We start from the raw sequence: 23712 nt of genomic DNA on the forward strand, positions 1-23712 counted from the left end.
ACCTGTGGGAACTCAACAAATATATGGTGAAGTTGAAGTTCCGTATGGTGTCCCTTGGAACCATCATCCCATCCCTGGATCCCGGAGACGGGTACGCCGCTCTCGACATGCAGTACGCTTACTTCCATATCGCCGTATTCCCCCAGCACAGGCGTTTCCTTCGCTTTGTGGTCGACCGCCAACATTACCAATTTGCGGTCCTCCCGTTTGGCCTCTCTACGGCCCCGAGGGTGTTCACGAAATGCATGGCAGTCGTCGTCGCACACCTTCGGCGCTGCCACATTCACGTGTTCCCCTACCTCGACGACTGGCTGATCCGGGGCACATCGGAGCTGCAGGTCCGCGACCACGTCCGCAGGATCAGCAGCCTCTTTGCTGCCCTAGGCCTCGTGATCAATGTGGACAAGTCTACTCCCCACGCAGAGAATAGAGTTCATCGTGACCTTTCTGGACTCTACCCTAGCCAGGGCCTTGCTACCCTTGCCCAGGTTCCAGTCGCTGTCGACCATCATTCTGCGCTTGCAGGCGGCCCCGCTGACCTCTCTAAGAACATGTCTGGCCCTCCTGGGCCATATGGCGGCCTGTACGTTCATGACAGCGTATGCCCGACTCAGCATGAGGCCTCTTCAATCTTGGCTCATCGCGCAGTACCGGCCGGCCAGACATTCATTGGACACAGTTGTCACCGTTCCCCAAAGGGTCCTGGAATCCCTTCGGTGGTGGCTGGACCAGTCCGTAGTCTGTGCGGGGCTCCCGTTTCATCCACCCCAGCCCTCGGCATCCCTGACTACTGACGCCTCAGATCTGGGCTGGGGGGCGCACTGCGGCGCCCAAAGAACTCAGGGCTTGTGGACCCCTCAGGAGCTGGACCTCCACATCAACATACGGGAGTTGAGAGCGGTCCATCTTGCTTGTCAAGCGTTCGTCCATCACCTTCAAGGTCGTTGTGTCGCGGTGTTCACCGACAACACGATGACCATGTTCTACATCAATAAGCAGGGCGGCACCAGGTCCTCTCCCCTATGTCTCGAGGTGATGCATCTCTGGGAGTTTTGCATAGCCCATGCCGTTCACCTTTCTGCCTCCTATCTCCCGGGAGTACGAAACACTCTAGCGGATCGACTGAGCAGGTCCTTCCGCTCGCACGAGTGGTCCCTCCGTCCAGACGTCGCCCTCTCACTCTTCCAGAGGTGGGGTCGTCCCCGGATGGACCTCTTCGCGTCCAGGGAGAACAGGAAATGTCGAGCCTTCTGCTCCTTTCAGGGTCGGGAGCACGGGTCTATAGCGGATGCCTTCCTGATCCCATGGGTGACCCACCTGTTTTACGCGTTCCCTCCCGTTCCGCTGATACACAGGGTTCTCCTCAAGGTGTGCAGAGACACAGCTCGGGTGATTCTCATAGCCCCAGCGTGGGCCAGATAACATTGGTACCCCATGTTGCTGGATCTCTCAGTAGCCAACCCAGTCGCCCTGCCCCTGCATCCGGACCTGATCACCCAGGACCACGGCAGGCTCTGTCACCCGGACCTTCCGTCTCTGCACCTTACGGCATGGCTCCTGCATGGTTAACAGGCTCCAAGTTACGCTGCTCTACCCCAGTTAGGGAGGTTCTCCTGGGCAGTAGAAAGCCTTCCACCAGGGCTACTTACTCGACTAAGTGGAAGCGTTTCTCTTGTTGGTGTTCGGAGAAAGGTCTTCTCCCTATGGAGATTCCCATCACCACTATTCTAGACTACATCTGGTCCCTCAAGGCCCAGGGTCTGGCGTTGTCGTCCCTCCGGGTCCACCTAGCGGCTATCTCCGCGTTTCATCCTGGAGTGGACGGGTGTTCCGTCTTCTCCCACCCCATGGTGGTGAGATTCCTGAAGGGACTGGAGCGTCTCTATCCACAGATCCGCCCTCCTGCCCCTTCTTGGGATCTCAACCTGGTCCTAACTCGGCTCATGGGTCCTCGTTTCGAGCCGTTAGCCACTTGCTCCCTGCTCTATCTCTCATGGAAGACCGCCTTCCTAGTGGCCATCACCTCAGCTAGACGGGTGTGAGAACTACGGGCCCTCACAGTAGATCCCCCGTATACGGTCTTCCATAAAGACAAGGTTCAGCTGAGACCACACCCGGCCTTCCTTCCCAAAGTGGTCTCAGCTTTCCACATTAACCAGGAGATCTTCCTCCCCGTCTTTTTCCCAAAGCCCCATTCGTCCAGCAGGGAGCAAGAGCTCCACTCGCTAGATGTCCGTAGAGCGCTAGCATTTTATGTGGACAGAACCAAACCGTTCCGCAGGTCCCCCCAGTTATTCGTGGCGGTAGCGGACCGGGTCAAGGGGCTACCGATTTCCTCGCAGACGATATCTTCCTGGGTTACCTCCTGTATCAGGACCTGTTATGACCTGGCCCACGTTCCGACGGGCCATGTGACTGCTCACTCCACCAGAGCACAGGCATCATCGCTGGCTTTCCTTGCCCGCGTGCCAGTCCAAGAGATTTGTAGGGCGGCGACCTGGTCATCGGTCCACACATTTGCTTCCCATTACGCCCTGGTTCAGCAGTCCAGAGATGATGCGGCCTTTGGCTCTGCAGTGCTCCAGGCCGCGACTTCTCACTCTGACCCCACCGCCTAGGTAAGGCTTGGGATTCACCTACCTGGAATGGATATGAGCAATCACTCGAAGAAGAAAAGACGGTTACTCACCGTTGTAACTGTTGTTCTTCGAGATGTGTTGCTCATATCCATTCCACACCCGCCCTCCTTCCCCACTGTCGGAGTAGCTGGCAAGAAGGAACTGAGGAGCGGGCGGGCCGGCAGGGGTATATATCTAGTGCCATAGTGGCGCCACTCTAGGGGGCGACCTGCCGGCCCACTGGAGTTGCTAGGGTAAAAAGTTTCCGGCAAACGTGCACGCGTGGCGCGCACACCTACCTGGAATGGATATGAGCAACACATCTCGAAGAACAACAGTTACAACGGTGAGTAACCATCTTTTTTTTTTTAATCCATATCTTATTTGGATGTCCAGTTGTTCTATGACAAGTACTCAGGTCTTCATCTAACAAATCACCAGAATGCAAATAGTGTTGTCTTCACCCTTGTCTTGCAAAAACAGCCATTTTATCTGCTAAAGTGAGACAATTGATTAAAAGCATGAACAGATATTAACTATTAGCTTAATAAATGAGTGACTGGATGAACTACCCCTTGTGTTCTACACCTTGTTCAATGATGTGTGTGTAACGTACTAATGTGTGATTATCTTCATGGCTCTTACCACATCTGGTTTCTTTCAGCATTTCACATAGACTAAGTTGATGTTAAACAGAACATTTTTAGGAATCTCTGTCTAATTCTTTCTGTAGTTATTTTTAAAGGGATTTTGCTTCTTGTTACTGTGATGTTGTCCCTTAAGTACTTATATTACCACCTCAACTTCTCTATAGAAACAGTAAAATTAATTTTAATTGGGTGGGGGAGTTCCTTTTTAAAGGCATTCTAGACTCATGTCTCACTTTGACTTGGGATCTTTGACTTTGTGCGACCAGAGCAGGAGCACTGAAGCCAGGTGCACCACACTATTTCATCCCATCAGCATAGTTTCCTGTATATGTCTGTTTTTTTGATTAATTCAGTTAGCTGAGTTACTTCTTGCTTGGTTGATGATCACTCCATCCAGTCCCAGCTTCCAGCAGTCAGAGGTTTAGGGATAGCCACAGCATGAGATTGCATCCCTGACTATCTTGGCTAATAGCGATTGGTGGACCTATCCTCCAAGAACTTATGTAATTATTTTTTGAACCCAATTATACTTCTGGCCTTCACAACATTCCCTTGTAATAAGTACCACATTTGTTTAAGTCAGTGGTTTTCAAACTTTTTTACTGGTGACCCAGTTGAAGAAAATTGTTAATGGCCGCAACCTAACAGAGCTGGGACAGAGGGGTTTGGAGTGTGGGAGGGGCTCAGGGCTGGAGCAGAGGGTTGGGATGTGGGGGTGAGAGCTGTGGGGTGGGGCTGGGAATGAGTGCTTCAGGGCGTTGGAGGGGGCTCTGGCCTGGGGGTGAAGGCTCTGAGGTGGGGCCAGGGATGAGGGGTTTAGGGTGCAGGAAAGGGCTCTGGGTTTTGGGGGCGGGGCTCAGGGATGGGGCGCAGGCTTATCTCAAGCAGCTCCCAGTCAGTGGTGCTGCAGGTGTGCTAAGGCAGGCTTCCTGCCTGTCCTGGCACCGCGGACTGCACTGCACCCCAGAAGCGGCCAGCAGCAGGTCTGGCTCCTAGGCGGAGGCTCACAAGTGGTTCCATGTGGCTCTCACCCACAAACACTGACTCCCCTCCCACCCCTTCACTCCCATTGGCTGGTTCCCAGCCTATGGGAGTGTGAAGCTGGTGCTCTGGGCAGTGACAGTGCGCGGACTCCTGTGCCCTCTCCACTCCCCGCCCCGCCTAGGAGCCAGACCTGCTGCTGGCCGCTTCCGGGGTGCAGCGTGGTGTCAGGACAGGTAAGAACTAGCCTGCCTTAGCTGGGCAGAACCGCTGACAGGACTTTTAATGGCCCGTCAGTGGTGTGGACCAGAGCCGCCACAACCCAGTGCTTTACATTCCGTGACCCAGTACTGGGTCGGGACCCGCAGTTTGAAAACCACTGGTTTAAGTATTTCCTCGTGTTTGCTGCCTACTAATTTCATTGGGTGACCTCTGATTCTTGTGACAAGTAAAAGGTGTTTTGAGATGGGGTGACCAGAACTGCATGCAGTATTCAAGGTATGGATGTACTATGGATTTATATAGTAGTAGTATGATATTTTTGGTCTTATTATCTATCTGTTTCCTAATGTTCTGTTAGCTTTTATAACTGCTGCTGCATGTTGAGCAGATGTTTTCAGAGCACTATCCATTATAACTCCAAGATCTCTGTCTTGAGTGGTACCTGCTAACTTAGACACCATCATTTTGTATGTATAGCTGAGATTCATGTTTTCCAGAGTGCTTTACTTTGATCTTATAACATTATATTCCATCTGCCATTTTATTGCCTAGTCAGCTAGTTTTGTGAGATCCCTTTGTAACTCTTCATAGGCAGCTTTGTATTTAACTGTCTTGATTCAGTGTCATTTGATCAGTGTCTATAAATATCTACCTACATTGGGAGAGACTTTGTTTTAATCTAGCATATCAGGATCCAATGGCTGGAAGCTGAAGTTAGATAAATTCATCTTAAAATAAGGTGAACGTTTGAGCAGTGAGAATAATAAACCATTGGAACAACTTACTTAGGTATTCAATGAATTTGCCATCACTTGTGCTCTTTAAATCAAAATTGGATGTCTCTCTAAAGGATATACTCTAACTCAACCAGAACATATGGGTTTGATGCAGGAATCACATGGTGAAATTCTATGGCCTGTGTTATGGAGTTCAGACTAACTGAGCATAATGGTCCAGTCTGGCCTTAAATTCTATGAAATTTGAAATAATTGATATTTCTCATTTTCTTCTCAACTCATTTCAAATTAGTGAGAGTTCTTTGGTCTTGCTGAGACTTGTTCCATTGTCTGATGAGGTTGTGGTACAGGACAGTCCTTTGTGGTCCAGCTGCACTGCACCTTTTTGTGCGTCCTTTTATTTTAAAGATATTGTACTTAAAATATCAGAGAGGTAGCCGTGTTAGTCTGGATCTGTAAAAGCAGCAAAGAATCCTGTGGCACCTTATAGACTAACAGACGTTTTGGAGCATGAGCTTTCATGGGTGAATACCCACTTCTTCAGATGCATTTGAAGAAGTGGGTATTCATCCACGAAAGCTCATGCTCCAAAACGTCTGTACTTAAAATGTTATGAGGCTACCACTCCTGTCTTCTTCAGACCAGTTCTACCTCTTGCCAGCTTGGTTGGAGGACTATTGACCTGCCTCCAAAACTCACTTCAGCAAATGTGACGTGAGGCGTATTATGATGTGGAGACATCAAAATGTGATGCGTCTTTGTTGCATAGACACTGTATTGCGATATGTTTTGTCATGCCACAACGGAATTACTCTTCAACTCCAACTGCAAAAACTGGTATTCCTAGACTGCAACGCTATTTGTTTTTTTTAAGTCAATTTTCCAGATTTTTGTTTGGTTTTCAAAGCAAATTTTATTTATTTATTTATTTATATATACACACATGCGTGTGTGCGCACACGCACACTTTTTACATTCATACTTTCTTGCATGTCTGTATACACACCTTTTAACAATTTGTAATTTTACTGCAGTTAAAAGAGACACTGGAACAATCTATAGGCCAATTAAGGAGCCAACGATTGTCCAGAAATTCTGGAATGAGAAGTGCCTCTCTTTCAAGTTTATACACAAGTGACCTGGATGGTGAAGCAGCCACAGGTAAATGTTAAGAAGCTCTATTATGTCACTGCATTGTAATATCCTTTTAATGCTAGGGACTGAATTTACATTAAATGGAGTAGAGTCATGTTTGTTTTTCTTTAAAGAAAAGTCATGATTTTAAAAGTCCAACATTTTGGGCCTATTTCGGGCTGGTGGTATGAGCTATGTGTCTCATTGGGAAGCTGGGAATCTTCCTTTTCCTTTAATATAAATTTCCTCTTTCTAGCCTGAGAGAGCTTTGAAATAGTGGGCTTTAAAATTGTGATATTTTTATTTATAGAAAAAGCTGACATTGGCCCAGTATTGAATTTTTTCCTTCCTAGGCCTTGGGCAGGTGTAATTTTGGGGAAAAGTTCTTCACTTTTGGGAGGAGAAGGACATATTTCTTTCGGAGGTCGATTTAAAGAAACAAAACTGTTTGAAATGTTAGACTAAGTCCTGGGAAGGTGGGTTAGTGGGCAGATGGCCGGTATTTGGGGGGGAAGGTTGAGTGATGAAATACACAAGCACACAAGAAATGTATTTATTGGTTGTCTCTGAAATTTATCACATTGTATCTTTGATTTCTTATATGCCTATATGTGCGTGTGAAAATTTTTTTTTTAATTTTTCCTGTCTTCAGTTTTCTCTTTCCATTTATTTTTTTACCTCTTATCTTGTAAAGGGAGCCACCATTTCCAGCCTACCTCACCTCTCAGGGATTATGGAGACTCACAGAGCACTAGACGTCGGAGGTCTAGGTCTGCTAATGTCCGGTTTGTCGATGAGGCCAATAATTTGGACCAGGTACTCAATACTAGTAAGAGATCTGTTCTCAAACGTCCCTTTCAGTTATTTAAAATAAATAAATAAATAAATTCTGTGAAATTCAGAGCAGATGGACATGTATTTTGGCTGCTGACATGAAAGTCCTTTCTAGTTTCTCTAAGTATTCTGTGTGCATAGTGCACTCATGTCACTTGTGAGCACAGCATATTGTGCATGTTTTTGAGGAAGGTCCTCTAAGATCCCCCTTGCTGTAGCTTGGTTCATTCTTACCTCTCAGACTCAAAATACTAACCATGTGTGAATTGTCCTCCTGGCTGAGGTGGGCTAGTCATTGCTTCTTCTGAAACTTGATTGTTTATTTATATAAAGAGTGACAGAGGCTGTGACATGCTGTATATATCCTAAAAGGAACTATTTGAAAATCTCTTGATATAGGATTGACATGTAATAATTTAGCCCTTGTAATCATGAGAAAAAGATCTAAAGACTACAGCTTTTAGTGTTTTACAATTATTTAAACAAACATCAACACAGAATTAAAACACTAGTCTTGTCCCATCCTTAACTCACCTATGCTTATCTCAGACATGCTGGGATTTCCAGTTCTCAGTCCATCATTCATCTTAGCCCCAAATATCTGCTTAAAACAGGTCTTGCAGCTAACAGTTTTTAACTTTCAGAGGCTCTATGAGGTGATCAAGCTCTGGATTCAACAGCTCTTCTGTGGGATGCCCTGGGACCAGCCCCATCTCTTTTAAATTAAGGGAGCTCATCTTGGGCTTGTTTAATGACTTGTTTATTGTAATTGGTAGCCCATGGGGAGAATCTGCTTCCTATGTGATACACCACTCATTAAATGATTGGCCACAATTTTCATATGGTTTTATATACGTAGCTTTATGTATACTGCATTATGGCAATCCAAACTCTTGGTGACAAAGGCATGGTGTATAGTGATATCAGTGTCTTCAATCTTTTTGTATTAATTTCAGCCAGCTCATCCTTATTTTCACCCTGTTACATGTAGACATTGAGTTATTTGTCCCATTTCACCAGGCAGGTGAAATGAGATGGAGATGAAGATTTGGGTGTCAGTTGGTCTGTTGCAGACACCTCAGCCCATGTCTACTCGTTAACTCTCCAAACAGCCTGATATACACTTTGAATGGGTAGGATAATAGGATGGATTCCTATTGTACCTCCTATGTGAGAGGCTTCAGCGCATATGAGCATTTACCCCAAACTACTCTCTGGGCTCCTGCAGGTAGCTATGAATGGAGCTACTTGAGCGAGTCCCTCTACCTCTGCAGTAAACCACAGTTATGCCAACAAAATCTCACCATAATTAGTATTAAAGACAGCTGAAAGATCTAATAAATCAGCATGAGCTCTTTATCTTCATTAATTGCTAGACGATCAGCTGATGTGAAAATGAATTACAGTACAAAAGTTGTAATCTAAATCTTTATTACACAGGGTTAAGGAAGTCTGAGGACCCCAGAAACAACCAGAGTTGTTCCACCATAATCTTTGTAGTGACCTTTCCCCTAAAAGAGGAGTTAGTTAACCTTTTCAACAATAAAATATCTGTTATAATAAGCTCTTTGGAAAAACACTGTTTTTGTTGTGGGTGTAGACAGCACTTTGTGCTTTATGGTGGTTCCCAGAATACCAATAAGTTTTTTATGTATATAGTTAAATATCTTTTTGAACATTTTTTTTGTTTATTTTGGTGGTGTGTATATATATACACAGAGAGAGAGAGAGAGAGAGACCTTATATGCCAATATAAGTACTGCTTTGCTAATTTTTGTAAAACTACTTAAATATTAACTATATCATTTTATTTCAGTAAAAACATAGATAAGTTGTTGTTCTCTGGGATGATTTTTATTGACTATGGCCATAGGCTCAATTTGGTTTGACATAGACATAGAATCTTGGGGTTGGAAGGGACCTCAGGAGGTCATCTAGTCCAACACCCTGCTCAAAACAGGACCAATCCTCAGACAAATTTTTACCCCAGTTCCCTAAATGGCCCCTCTCAAGGACTGAACTCAACCCCAGGTTTAGCAGGCCAATGCTCAAACCACTGAGCTATCCCTCCCCCCTACTTATGGGATCAGGTGATGCTCAAATCTCACTTACCACATCTTGAATCATGGTATTCCCCCTTTGCCACGTTCACAATCTCAGCATTCCCATTCCCTATGTTTACCTTGCCAGGTCTTCCCATATTTTTGTTAGATATGACAAGTGATGAAGTATATTGATAATTCCACAATAATTTAAATCCATGTAAGTCTAGATTCATTTATAAATGGTATTTTCTCATTAGATTTACTTCCTCTCCCCCATCCCCTAGCAATTTCCTATTCCACCATGCTGCTTTACACTGTACCTATACTACTCCGATTGCTCAGAGAGGAGAACCCAAGTTAAATTTTCAAGATCACCTTAGAAAGGTAATACAAATGGTTCAGAGAGTTTAATTTCTCCACTTGCCGAGATCTGCTGATTGATTTGGAGCAGGGAGACCAGGATTGGATTGTGAAAGGGACGGGTAACTGAAATCAATACGCTCCAAAGCACTTGAACAACCTCAGTATAGAACCTTGCTACTTCATTTTCTGTTGCACAGCTGAGAAGTGTGCTGTTGTGATATGGTTGCTGGGAGAAAAGCTTTAGTGCTATACTAGCACACCTGCCTAATCCAGCCCTACACTATGAATAAATGTTAAATTACATATGAAATAATATAGTTGTAGTGTTTAGAACCAGAAGCAGACCATAAACAATTCCAGACCTGAGGGTCCTGACACCTTCGTCATCTTTAACCTTTGTTTTGTTTAAATGGTTCTTTAAAAAGTTTTAAAATACATTTTTCCTTTTGAAATGACACTGAAGAAAGACATTTCAAACTTTTTCAGCTTAATTTGTGTGTTCTCATTTGCAGCTACATTCCTTACACCACTCCCTTCGAGACCTTAGCAGTGAACAGGTTCGCCTAGGAGATGATATCAGCAGGGAGCTTTCAAGAAGATACCGGTATAAGTAGTATCCATTTCCACATCAGGCAGAAAAGATGAGCTGTTTAAAGAATAAATTAGGAAATGTAGTTTAAGAGCTGTTTATAAATATAGAAATTAACTTTTGTTGGTTTAACCGTGTAATGGAACAAAATATAAAAAAGAAATCACAGGAGTACAAAATGGATAATATGCTTCCTTTTGTAATTTTAAAAGGAGGAGAGTTTTAGAACTTCCTTCCAAAATGTGGCGGGAGGAAAACCTGTATGATAAATTATCTAAGTCGCATCATCTTCATCTTCAGTATATAATTAACACAATCCTTTTCAAAGGTAGCGTTTTCCATTGGCTTATCCAGTGGGTTAGGGGATGGGAATCATTTGTACTATTCTCAACTCTTCCACTGGTAGATTGTGCTTAGGACCTGATCAGTCGCCCCCTGAAGTCAATGGAAAGACTACCATTGATTTCCATGAGCTTTGACTGAGACCTTTAAGGTTTTCTGTAGTATCCAAAAAAACAGATGGACCTTGAGCAGGTCACTTATGGTTTCTGTGCCTCAACTTGTTGTTCTGTGAAATGGGCATAATCTGCAAAATGTGTAGCAAAGACTAAGTTAATTGTTTGCAAAGTGCTGTCAGATCTCTAAATGAATGACAAAGCAAATATTAGCACTATCTTATTGCAAGTGATTGGGCAGCTAAAACTCAGGAATATGACTTTCTCACTACTTAGAATAGCTACTATGTAATGGCTGTGTCCTCATTAAAATCTGAATCCTAGAACAAAATTATTGATGAAAGTAACTTGAGAAATGATTTGCATTCTGGATTCTGCTCTTGCTGATTTTTTTACATGTCATACATTTCATAGTTTAAGAGTGGTGCCATGTCTCACAAATTAGCTTCCCATTTTCTGCCCTCAAAGTGTGGATACATTTTTAATATGTGGGTTTGCCACCTGAGTCTGACCACTGCTTTGTCTAGGAGTTTGCAGACAGAAAAGATCTGTTTTTAAAACTGCTCTAACATGCAGGCATTGCAAAAGCTTAAACCCCCAAATAAATAAATGCTAATTAAAGGCATATAATTGCTGCTCAGTTTAAATTAACCCATACTATTAAAATTTAAAATTAATCTTTGCATTTTTTTCCTTTTAAGGACTGATGCAGAAACCAAAAAGATCTTGACAGACTTGTCAGAAAAGCTCACTGAATCCCAAAGGCAAGAAACTGTGAGTGTGTTTTCAGCGTAGCTAACTGGGTTGGGGAGAAAGGAGAACAGGTGTGTTATGTAGCTAGTTGCTAGTTCAACATGCATCTTGCCAAACAATTTAACACCAACATGTTAGTGTGTCCTTAAAACATAGTGAAGTCTGGCTCAGTCGGCTTGGGTGCTTTCACTGTGTAGTAAAAATGTAATGTGTTTCATCCCTCAGATCCTTGCTAGTTGAACTAAATGGGGGCATTTTATTGTTTGGGGTATTTTTCTGTTCATTCACAATAAATTTTCATAGAGAAAGCTGGCAGTGCTGTAGTTTGAGTGCTGAGCATTATTTGGAGCATTTTCAGCAAAAAAAAAAATCCTTTTAAAGCTCTAAAAATAATTTGTTGTAATTAAAAGTACATTTTCCTTTCTCCAGAGTCAACTTGTATGTCAGTTACCCTTTTTAACTGAGCTATCCTTTCAAAATAATCATTTAATATGCTTAGGATGTTGCTGTTATAAGGATTTTATGCCTTAAAATTATTTGTAGCAGAAGTTTAGCGTGCCAAAAAAAAAGGCAGTAGCTAGCTAGCTAGCTCCATTTACTAATGGTAACACTGAAAAGTAAATTTTGAAGACAGAGCACGCTGGGATCTTCTCTGGCAGAATATGACCAGGTCAGTTCATCTAAGTCCTTTGACCCAGGAGCCTGCAAATAATCTCATCCTAATAGCAGAGGCACTTTTGTTAGCTAGATAGCATATCAGAGGGGGAACAAATGAAAATTATGGAAGGTATTCTCTGCAACTTCTATGCATTAGACAACTATCAAGGTTTTTTTCACCACTTTGAACTTTAGAGTACAAAAAGTGGGGACCTGCATGAACACTTCTAAGCTTAATTACTAGCTTAGATCTGGTACGCTGCCACCAGCCAGAATTTAGTGTCTGACACACTTTCTGTTCCCCCAAAACCTTTCCTGGGGAACACAGATCCAAACCTCTTGGATCTTAAAACAAGGAGGAATTAACCATCTCCCCTCCTTTCCCCCCACCAATCCCTGGTGAGATCAAACCCAATCCCTTGGATCTTAAAACAAGGAAAAATCAATCAGGTTCTTAAAAAGAAAGCTTTTAATTAAAGAAAGAAAAGGTAAAAATTATCTCTGTAAAATCAGGATGGAAAATGCTTTACAGTGTACTTACATTTATATAGCCCAGAGGAAACCCTTCTAGCCTCAGGTTCAGAGTTACAGCAAACAGAGGTAATAATCCTTCCAACAAAAAGAAACCTTTACAAGTTGAGAAAACAAAAATAAGACTAATCCGCCTTCCCTGGCTATTACTTACAATTTTGAAACATGAAAGACTGATTCAGAAAGATATGGAGAGCCTGGATATACGTCTGGTCCCTCTTAGTTCCAAGAGCGAACAGCGAAAAACACAAAAAGCACAAACAAAGACTTCCCTCCACCAAGATTTGAAAGTATCTTGTCCCCCTATTGGTCCTCTGGTCAGGTGTCAGCCAGGTTTACTGAGCTTCTTAACCATTTACAGGTAAAAGAGACATTAACCCTTAACCATCTGTTTATGACAATTCTCTGCAACTTCCATGCATTAGACAACAGTAAACCCTAGGATCTGTATTATTTAAATATTGGAGTCAGCTCATAATTCCACAACACAGAACAAAATTAGAAGTCTTAAACCAGAATCAATAAAGCCCTTAAATGGAAAATATTCTGTTAATAAAATAGCTAATCTGTTACATTTTTACTTTAAAAAAAAAAAGGCATTTTCAGAGTTCATTTTGAGAGTACATAGTGCCAGTTAATGAATGAAACCTTAACATGTAGTGTTACTGTATATGTCATTTGGAGTCCTCAGAGCTTTCAAGAGTTATATTTTTCTTATATTATTTTTGGTGAGGGTGAATGTTATTGCTTCCCTAGTTTTCTAAAACTATCATTTTCTCTCCTATACTGATGGAGAGTATTCTATCAATCTCAGCATTTGTGTCACTGCACCAAAGTTATTTAAAAGATGAACCTTTTCTTACATTAGCTTTATTTTTAGCTGATTAACTTTTAACTGTGTGCCATATTGTTTTAGCCATGTCGGTGCCAGGATATTGGAGAGAAAAGGTGGGTGAGGTAGCATCTTTTATTGAACCAACACCATTCTCTCACCACTAGAAGTTGGTCCAATAAAAGATATTACACCTCTACCCCTATATAACGCGACCCGATATAACCTGAATTTGGATATAATGCGGTAAAGCGTGCTCCGGGTGTGTGGGGCTGCTCACTCTGGTGGATCAAAGCAAGTTCGATATAATACGGTTTCACCTATAATGTGGTAAGATTTTTTTGGCTCCCGAGGACAGCGCTATATCGAGGTAGAGGTGTACCTTACCCACCTTGTGTAAGCTTTAGCTGATCAATTTTCTGTAACTATCAATTTCCTGTTTAGTATGTTAATAATCTGGTGCTTGTAAAACACATTTTTAAGCCTGTCTTATGTTCTGTATTCATTACTTATAGAGAACAGTGAAAAATTATATAGTCAGGACATCAAATTTCATTGCAGATTCAATTCACATAGGTCACTAGAGGGTGCTGTCTGCTAGTGGATTAAATTGAAGATACCATAAATTATTCTATTTTAGTTTCAGTTCCAGTTACTGTACCTGTAATCTGAGAGGGAAGCCAGTTGTTGTAGCAAATGATTCGTGTATTCATATTAATGCTGACCTTGGATTCAACAGAATATTAAGAAAACCTTCTTAAAAGTGAGGTTTAATAAACTGTGATATTCAGTGATAGTTTAATAAACTGTGATATTCAGTGATGATGGTACCTACCTCTTCTATAGAGCTTTTCAGCAGTAGATCTCAGAGCACTTAACAAATGAGGTTATTGACATTTTACAGGTGAGAAAACTGAGGCGCAGAGGTTAGGTGCCTTGCACAAGTTTAACTGGGCTAGTGACAGAGCTGGGAATAGAACTCCGGGTGGGCTCCTGCATCCCAGTCCAGTGCCCTGTCATCTGTATCATGCTGAAAAAGGTGGCAGCCCCATCACTAGAGATATTTAACACTTGACTGATCAAAGCAATCAGTACATGTACTATAGAGACAAATTCTGCAGTGATTAGAGTAGGGTAGACTGGCAAGATAACAGGTCTTATTCCATTTTGAGTCTTTGATTTTGAGTAAGAATGCTCCCCAAAGTGGTTATTTTCCATTAACTTTCAAATTCTATTTTATAAACTGTTTTCCTTTTCTTTTCCTATACCACTCCACTCTAAAAAAAAAAAATGTGCTTTTGATATGTGGAAAAAATTTCTAATGGTAATTTCTTTTTTTTCTTTTTTTTTTTTTTTTTGGTGTGTGGAAGGTATCAGAGCGGGTAGAGAGAAGACTTCAAGAGATAGAACAAGAAATGCGCACAGAAAGGCAGGTGGTAGAAAGACGCCAGGACCAACTAGGACATATGTCTATGCAGTTGCAGGAGGTATGCAAGATAGTTCAGTTAAGTTCTTGCTGTACTTGTGAGCCTGGCTCAGACAAGGAAGCAAGGGGTCAAGTGTCACTCTTCCATGGTTAAAAGTATGTATATTAACAAGCTCTGCTGGATATACCCCTGGACAGCGATAATCTATAGAAACTGTTATTCCCTGATGCAGTGTTGCTAGTGTTAAATGCTTCTTGTTAGTGGCACACAGATCCTAAGAAAAAGTCTGGTTCCTGGGTTTGATCCATTTAAAAATGTTTGTACTGTGTTTTTTTTTAATTCTAAAATTGAACTATTTAGGAATAGTGAGCAATCACTTTTTGAGTACTGTTCTATGGGCCAATAAAATGTAACGTGGGCCAATTAAATATAACGTACTGGCTAGGCACCTTTCCAGTGCTGTGAAATCATTTGCTCTCAAAGTGAATTAAATGTGGTGAGCCACAAGCATAGTGCTGAGGAGAAGACCTCAATTATTGTTCATTTTAGAAAAGAAAATGAGGAGAATTTTTCCCTGACCCTTTTTTCCTCTTTCTTTAAAAAATGTATAAAATAGACAAAAGAGAGGCAAGGTGCTTGCTTTCAAAACAACTAACACATGAGAAACCAGGAAGACTGAATATTTTGCATTCTAATTTTTGATTTGACTAAGAGTTAGAGCTATGATTTGGAATCCCATCTTTGACTATACAATGGGGATCACTGCTGATATGAAATTAATTTAATATTTTGTCACTTTAAGTGGCAACTTGTGTGCTTTTTAAAAAGCAACTGTGGATTATACACTGTAGTGGAAACTGAAGTGGATTAATTTATAGTGACACTTTCTATTTTGTAGAGGGCTATAAATTCTTCTTAATGGTCATATTTAAGAAGATAACATACTCTTTTAATAGGGAAAAAAGTTATGCTTATCAAAACGTTCTTCGTACTTTGCCGATTGGATGTCAGTAACAGCTTTACATTTCTACCTTCCCTTCCTCCCTTGTAGATAGGGAGAGGTGGGTGAGAGTGCCTCATTAGGCCTCTCAGATGAGGAAAGTATTTCTTAGGATTTTCTGAGAGAAAAATTCTTCAAATTTCAGACTGTGTTACTGTTCATTTCATGGACTTATGTTTAATGAGAGCTGTTTGATGTGTGATTTGGTACTGTTACCTGCTGACATAAATAAATTTCCTTTTTTGCCCTTTGTAAGGAGTAATGATTTACCTTAAGGACATTTTGACAGTTGGGAATTCATTTTCAAATTAAAGACTGATGTTTTGCTAATGATGAATGTGTTCTGTGTGTATGTTTCCCGAGCAAGATGTATGCTTCCATAATCTTTGTTACAGCACTTTGGAACAATCTGTTGCACTTTTAATGGCTGATGTTAAATTTTATGCTATTGCATCTTCTGATGAATAATCTCTAAACACTTCGCTGAGTTTATTAAACAGCAGTTTGGACAAAATTCATTCGAGTATTATTTTGAAAAAGAGCATTTTAGTACTTTAATCCTACTAATTCATGCTTTGAAATAGTGATTAGATGGATCATTGGCAGTGGCTCATTGTCAGAGGCCCTGATCCTGAAATGATCTTTGCATGTCTGTATCGCCTATGGAAGTGTGTAGGATTCTGGACAGGCCAAGGGGTCCCCTTGTATGGAGCTCACTGAAGATTGCCCATGAGGTGGAAACTGAGAATTCTTCTTTCTCCAATTACTCAAGGGAAAATAGTGGACAGAATAGGCAGCAATATTTCAAGTTTCCATACACTGCCTCTTGTCTGCCTGAATGCTAGAGAAATTACCTCATGCATTCTTTGGTTTTTTGTTGAGACTGACAGCAAGACAGCTGATTAATGACAGTATTAGTGGTAGGTTTTGTGATGGACATCTGTCCACTGAGAATTGTACTGAGAGCCCCCAACTTATTTCCTATAAACTAGACCGCAGAATAGCCAGCAGATGGTGTTGACTTTTTTCTACTGCTGACCAGGGCTGGACTTGAGGAGAGAGGCTCTTTATCTTGTTACCAGTACTGGAAGAGCCATCCCCTTAATTGCATATAAAACATTAACCATCTGTCACAGGGTAGCTGGTCCCTGTAGATAGATGAAGCCCAGTGACCCTGGATCAAAGTAGATGAGCCCAATCCAGCTAATTAAAGATGGCTGGGCTACACCTGGGCCTATAAAGGGCTGCTAGCAGACTGCTGGAGGAGGAAGGACTGAGGCAGGTTGAGCCCTGGGAAGGGAAAGCCACACAGGAGTGGAGCTAGCTCCTCTGGTATGTCCTTGGAGCAAGGGGCTGGGGGCTCAGGGAAGCATGGCTGCTACTCCATGCAAGGAGTGGAGCTGATTGAGGCTGGGAACCTGCCAGGATCTGGAGTGCTAGAGACTCCTGGAAAGGATGACCCTGAGGCCAAAGATTGAGTTAAGATTTTCTGTTTGTTAACCATTGTTAAGAAAATAAACCTCCTTGACTGAGACTGTGTGCGGCAACTCATGCTTTGGAGCTGGAGTGAAGCTCCTGCCTGGTGATACCAGCCTTTATAGGGAGAAGTTTCTTTTTGATGTTGTGTATATTGGTTTCAAAAGATGAGATACATAACAGTGGGAATGTTTTAGTTTTTTAAGATGTGGCAGGGATCAGCACTTTTCCCCCTAGTCACTGCGTGCTGGTTCAGGACTAGCTCACAAGAAGACTTATTAGTTCCCAAAGTATTTGTATTGAGTTGCCAATAAACATTTTACAGCAATGTCTTCAAAATGTCAATTTTAGCAGAACCCGCTATTATATATTAATACTTCATATTAATATGCTTATAAAGTATTGGTTTCCAGTCCTGCAGGGGATTAACAGAAATAAATCACTATTTTGCTATATCCTTAGTTTGCTGTGTGTTTAACATTTGTCCAGAACAGAATATAACAAGTCCCGGACCTTATAGCTGAGTAACTTGCAATCTCTGATTTGTGCATTTAGATATGAGAATTCATTTACACTCTTTCAGGCACAATAGACTTTGTAATTTCACTAAAGGACTTTTAAATGTTCTTATTTAACTGAGTAACCTGCTCGAAAGGTTGAGTTATAAAATATCTATAGGACTCTTTGGGTGAAATCCTGGCTCTGTTGAAGTCCATGGCAAAACGTCCATTGACTTCAGTAGTACCAGAATTTTACCCTTCATCTTTTGTAAAACAGCATGAAAAACATACAGGAATTTAAAAAAAAGTTTATCTCACAGATGAATAAAAGAAAAGTCCTTTTTGTTTTCCAAGACACTTTTAAAAATCGTGCTACTAAAAATAAAGCCCAGAAATTGGAAATATTAATTATCCCAAAATGTCTCCATTCAATATTGGGTCTGAATGGTTTATAAAGGAATGTTTCTAAACTAGTTGTGACTGTATAATTTAGGTAATGATATTAGTTACATTCATTAAATCAAACCAGCTCAAATATGCCTTTCAGCTTTGTAACTGAGAGATCATTTAAAGAATTAAATGTTGATGCTGGTAAATATTGAAAAGAATGCAATGACGGGAACTGGCCACTACTTGTCAGTGTTTCACCATCCTACAAAAGCCATCATGCTAAATTTAACAAATGCAATTGCATACTTGCAGAGCCTAGCTGAACATGACTAATTTCTTTTTTCAGTGATTGTTTTCCATTTTTGAATGTTCAAATTTATTATTTTTATTCTATCATGTTGCTGTCCTTAAATTAATTGATTTTTTTTTAAAAATGACAATGTGTTATGTAGAATGTATTAGGAATATTTGTTATCTTCAAATTTAACAGCTAAGCCATGTTTTTGAGTCTCTTTCTATATGATGTTGTGGCTGGTATGATTAAAATTATTTTATTAGTAGCATTTGTTTCCTTTGTTTCTGAGCTACAAGGATTACTAATAGTGTTTAAACATTATATGCATGTGAAGCAGTGTGGATAAAAATTGAAGGATTTTTTATTTAAATGCAGGTTTATTTTTTTAAATACTTTTTAAACAGATAATACTTCATTTGTTTAATAAATCCATTAGTTTTAAATGCAAAACCTATTTTGATAAACTTTTTGATACCCTTTTTCCCTTAGGTTTCCAGTGCATTTAAAGTAGTTTTATTTAATTTAAAAAATGCTGGTTTTGGGCATTTTAATTGAATTTGAATTTCCATCCAAACAAAGCCTAATACAAATCACAAGTAAAAAATTAACTATCAGTATATGACATGCTTCATACACCATTTTCTAAAATAATAAATATCAAATGAATCAGAATAAATGTAAATGAAGCAACAGTTGCTTAAATAAATTCTTATAGATATCATGTATACTCTTGGTTAGCAAAAAGAAGCACCAAATTTAGTTTATAGGGATATCTAGTTGTAAATCAACTCATTTTAATGGTTACCAACAAATGAGAATCTACCATCCCTTAGGAAAAGAACTAAAAAGTACAGATTCAAAACTTGTTGAAAATTGATGGCTTAAATCAAGGTTTCCTGCTTGCTGATTTAAATCATGATTAAAATCCACCCCAATGTGAAGACAGACTTTAAATAAATGTATAGAGTGCAGCTTTGCTTTCCTCCTTGAAAAACCTTTTTCCAAAATGTCTTCTTTAGTTAGAAAGAGAAACATAAATATGCACAACTAGTTTTTAGCATTAAGTTGATGCATATGCAACTTACATTAAAAATCACATGATTTTTTTTGGCTGATTTTGTGAGTCCTTCCAAACAGAGACATGCTGTCAAGCTGTTTGTCTAAATGGGAAGGGGGAAGAGAGAAATGGGGAAGACTTTGGGAGTGGAGGAAAGGAGGAAATTGGGGGACATACAGAGGCCCTGACATGAGGGAGGAGATGGGGATGATGCAGGGAGTACTTGAAGTAGAGGGGGACGGGATGGTGGGACACAGGGCGTTTGTGGACAAGAATGGAGGAATGCAAGGAGTCCCTGGAGTATTCAGTGAGCTCAGCCTACAGAAGCAACAAAATGTGCAATCAATCCTCTTGCAGTTGTTCTTCCCGCTCCCACACCACTTACTTACTACATGCTGCCTTACTGAGAATACAAGCTCTTTGGCAAAAAGACTTGTCTGTTTATATTTTGTTAAAATGCTGTGTGCATCAGTGGCACTATATGAATCAAAATAGTTCTTCGAGTGTTTGCGCATGTCCATTCCATGCTAGGTGTGTGCATGCCGCTTGCACTGTTGCTGGAGATTTTTCTGTTAGTGGTATCTGTGGGGTCAGCTCTAGCGCCCTCTGGAGCTGCACATGTATGCAGTGGTGTAACACTGGTGTACCCCAAAGCAACACCCTGACACCTCATATTTACCATGGTGATATGATGATGTGTTTTGTACAGCATGCCTTGTGAGGTATCATTTTAAGTCTTGATCTGTGGAACATTAATATCCTATTTGATTGTATGTGTGCTATCATTGTATGTGAAGTTATGAAGTTTTGCTATGTGTGTGTTACTGAAATATGTTGTAAGCTGGAAACACCCAAAACCAGCCTTTGAGGTACAACAGTGGGGCAGACACAGATGATGGCCCATTAAGGGGAATACACACTCTCAAAAATTGCCCCAGGAACTGTATACAATGGAGACCTCTCAAAGAGAGCTGATAGACAAGGGAGACTGCTTGACTCACATCATAGCAAAAGATCTTTCCAGCAAGCTGGAAGAACCTATGAAGGAGGGGAAGTACATCATCAGACTTTGGCTTTGATTCCTGGCCCCAGCAACTCTAAGCCAGCCCTGGGGACCCCATTAAAATGGGGTCTTGACCCACTTTGGGGTCCCGACCCACAGTTTGAGAATCGCTGGTTTAGTTTGTGTAGTTTTTGCAAGTTGTGATAGTATATATAGTTCCTGTTTTCAAAGGACTTTTTGCCCCAGGAGCCAGGCATGCCATAGTCCCTGGACTTCAAGCCTTGTGCCTCTTGTGGAAAACTTATGCCTGTGGTTGATTTGCATTCGAGTTGCTTAAGTGCTTGGGGGATTCTCATGTAAAGGACAAGTGCAAAATCTGTCAGGACTTCAGATCCCACATTAAGAAGGACCGAGACATCAAACAAAAGACTATCATCATGAAAGCCACCCTCAGATCTGTCTCAGAACTGAGCTACTCCTATTCGACATCGAGTACTTCGGCATTGATGTGAAGCACTCCCCCGGCACTGAATTCTTCTCAGCACTCTTCTCTGTCCCTGATGCTGAGGAAGAAGCACAAAAAGCAGCGCACTGAGAAAGGGTGCTCACCAGTGCAGATGAGAGATAGGCAGGGAGAGTGAGTGAGACCCATGCCAGGCCACTCTCAGGGCCGGTGCAACCCATTAGGCGACCTAGGCAGTCGCCAGCATTTGAGGGGCGGCATTTTGGGTCCTTCAGTGGCGACTGTGGCGGCTGGATCTTCGGCCGCCCTGGTTGTCGTCGGCATTTAGGCGGAGGGACCTGGGGCAGGGGGGTGCAGGGAGGGCCGCCTGCAGCAAGTAAGGGGGGGCACGGCATGCAGGGGAACCGCTCCCCGCCCCAGCTCAGTTCTGCTCCACCTCCTCCCCTGAGCACGTCGCCCCACTCTGTTTCTCTCCCTCCCAGGCTTGCGGCGCCAAACAGCTGATTGGCGTCGCAAGCCTGGCAGGCAAGAGAAGTGGAGTGGTGACGGTGTGCTCAGGGAGGAGGCAGAGCAGAGGTGAGCTGGGTTGGGGAGCTGCTGCACAGCTCCCCAGGCTGGGGGGAACTGCTGTGTGGTGGGGCGCCTCAGGGCGGAGGTGGGGAACTGCCATAGGCGGGCGCCTCAGGGCAGGGTGGGGGGAGGAGAGCTGCTACAGGGCGTGGGGGGGCGCATGGTGGAAGTTTTGCCTAGGGAACGAAATATCCTTGCACCTGCCCTGGCCACTCTTCTACCCCTGGACCCGCATTGGCACCATCGACAATGGAGTTGAGTCCAGAGTGGGAACCTCCATTGACACCAGGGAGCCATCATGGTACGGGTGAACTGAAAGTGCCGTCAATCCCAGAGGCCTTCCAGGCAGCTAAGGATCTTCTCTCTCTTCCAGTCCCTCCAACCCCATCCGGAAGCAGGAGGGAACAGGTTGCGTCAGGTGCCTTCCTGGCACCGGGTCTCCTGGCACCATCCAGGGACAAGTTCTACCTGATCCCAGCTTCCCACTCCCCGGCAACCACTAGTCCCTGGAACCCCAGCACTGGATGAAAGCGGAAGCAGGTACCTTGGTTCCCGAGAACGGAATCCTCTTTGGAGTCCAAAGGAAAACCCTATGTACTGCCAAAAGCCCACCACAAGTACCCAGCCTACACCCCATCAAACTTCACTGCTGGTCCCCCGATGGGCATCTGGCCAGTGCATCACTGACCAGTGCAGTGACCCTACTGGAACGCCTGGGGGTTCGCCTAGTACTGGGGCCTGCATCCCATCGCTCCTACTCGGTGACCTCAGAGAGACAGGCTACTGATCCCTTCTACTCAGCACCGGATCCAGACTCCAGTACTGGCCCCGGTACTGAAATCCAGGACATGCCTCCAGTGGACATAGCTGAAGAAGAGGAAGGAGCTCCTCCTCTGGTGCAAACCTCCTCCTCCTGCCCCATCAAGATGAGGCTGTTTCAGGTCCCAGCAGCCTACTTCCCTAGGATGACTTCAGGGCCCATGAGGACCTTCTGCAGTGGGTCACTTCAGTCCTGGGCTTGGAGATAGAAGAACTCAGCGACATCACACAGCCTCATTGATGTCCTGATTGCAGCAGCTCCATCCAAAGTGGCCCTGCCCATCAAGGAGGCGGTGATGAGACCAGTCAAGGTCCTATGGCAAACTCCTTCTTCTCTGGTTCCCACTTCAAAGAGGCAAAAAAGAAGTATTATATTCCAGCAAGTGGGTTCAGTTACCGCACTTGCACCCTCCCCCTGGTCCCTGAGGTTGTCTTCTGCTAACAAAAGGGCCAGGCAGGGCCAGTCGAGTGCTACCCTGAAACAAACAGGCGCTAAGAAACTGGACTTTTTCAGAAGAAAGGTTTATTCCACGTGTAGCCTGCAACTGCATATGCCAATCAGCAAGCTTTACTTGGGAGATAAGATTTTAATCTATGGGCCTCCCTGAATAAGTTCTAAGACTCCTTGCCTTGAGTCAGAACAGGAGTTTGTGGGTAAGAACATGTCAGGACCTCTCTTTAGGTGGTTCTGGACGCTGCTGACTTGGGCCTGGTCTATGCCAGCTGGAGGGGTGGGGGAGGATTGATCTAAGATACGCAACTTCAGCTACAAGAATAGCGTAGCTGAAGTCGATGTATCTTAGATTGACTTACTACCGTCATCACTGCACGGGATCGACGGCCACGGCTCCCATGTCAACTCCGCTTCCGCCTCTCGCCCTGGTAGAGTTCCGGAGTCGACAGGGACCGTGTTCGGGGATCAATTTATCACGTCTAGATGAGATACAATAAATCAGTCCCTGACAGATCAATCGCTACCCACCGATCTGGCGGGTAGTGTGGACGTACCCTTGGTGTCCAAGACAGTGGCCACTGTGGTCACCATGAGGCGCTCTTCCTGGTTCCAGTCCTCCAGCCTTCCCCACAATTCAAGACCTCTCATTTGAAGGCTCCTCTTTTTTCACAGAGCAGACAGACATGAGACTTCATGGACTGAAGGACTCAAGGGCCACCCTATGATCCTTAGGCCTGTACGCTCTGTCTGCCTCAAGAAAACACTTCAGGTTGCAGCAGCCTCCTGGATTCTCAGGATCTCCAAAACAGGAGCCCTACAAAAGAAAGGGCAGGGGTTATAAAAGGCTCCAACCACTC

At 43.0% G+C, this 23712-nt stretch overlaps 1 protein-coding gene across 1 annotated transcript in view; it reads left to right on the plus strand.

Moving 5' to 3' along the window:
• Positions 1–23712, plus strand: part of CEP128 (centrosomal protein 128) — a 407170-nt gene that overhangs the window by 34356 nt on the left and 349102 nt on the right. The window contains 5 exon segments of the mRNA XM_030558988.1: positions 6243–6369; positions 7037–7158; positions 10097–10188; positions 11330–11402; positions 14772–14888. Of these exon segments, the coding sequence (XP_030414848.1) occupies positions 6243–6369; positions 7037–7158; positions 10097–10188; positions 11330–11402; positions 14772–14888 (531 nt within the window).

Source organism: Gopherus evgoodei, chromosome 4, assembly GCF_007399415.2.
Source record: "Gopherus evgoodei ecotype Sinaloan lineage chromosome 4, rGopEvg1_v1.p, whole genome shotgun sequence".
In the NCBI taxonomy this organism is placed as follows: domain Eukaryota; kingdom Metazoa; phylum Chordata; order Testudines; family Testudinidae; genus Gopherus; species Gopherus evgoodei.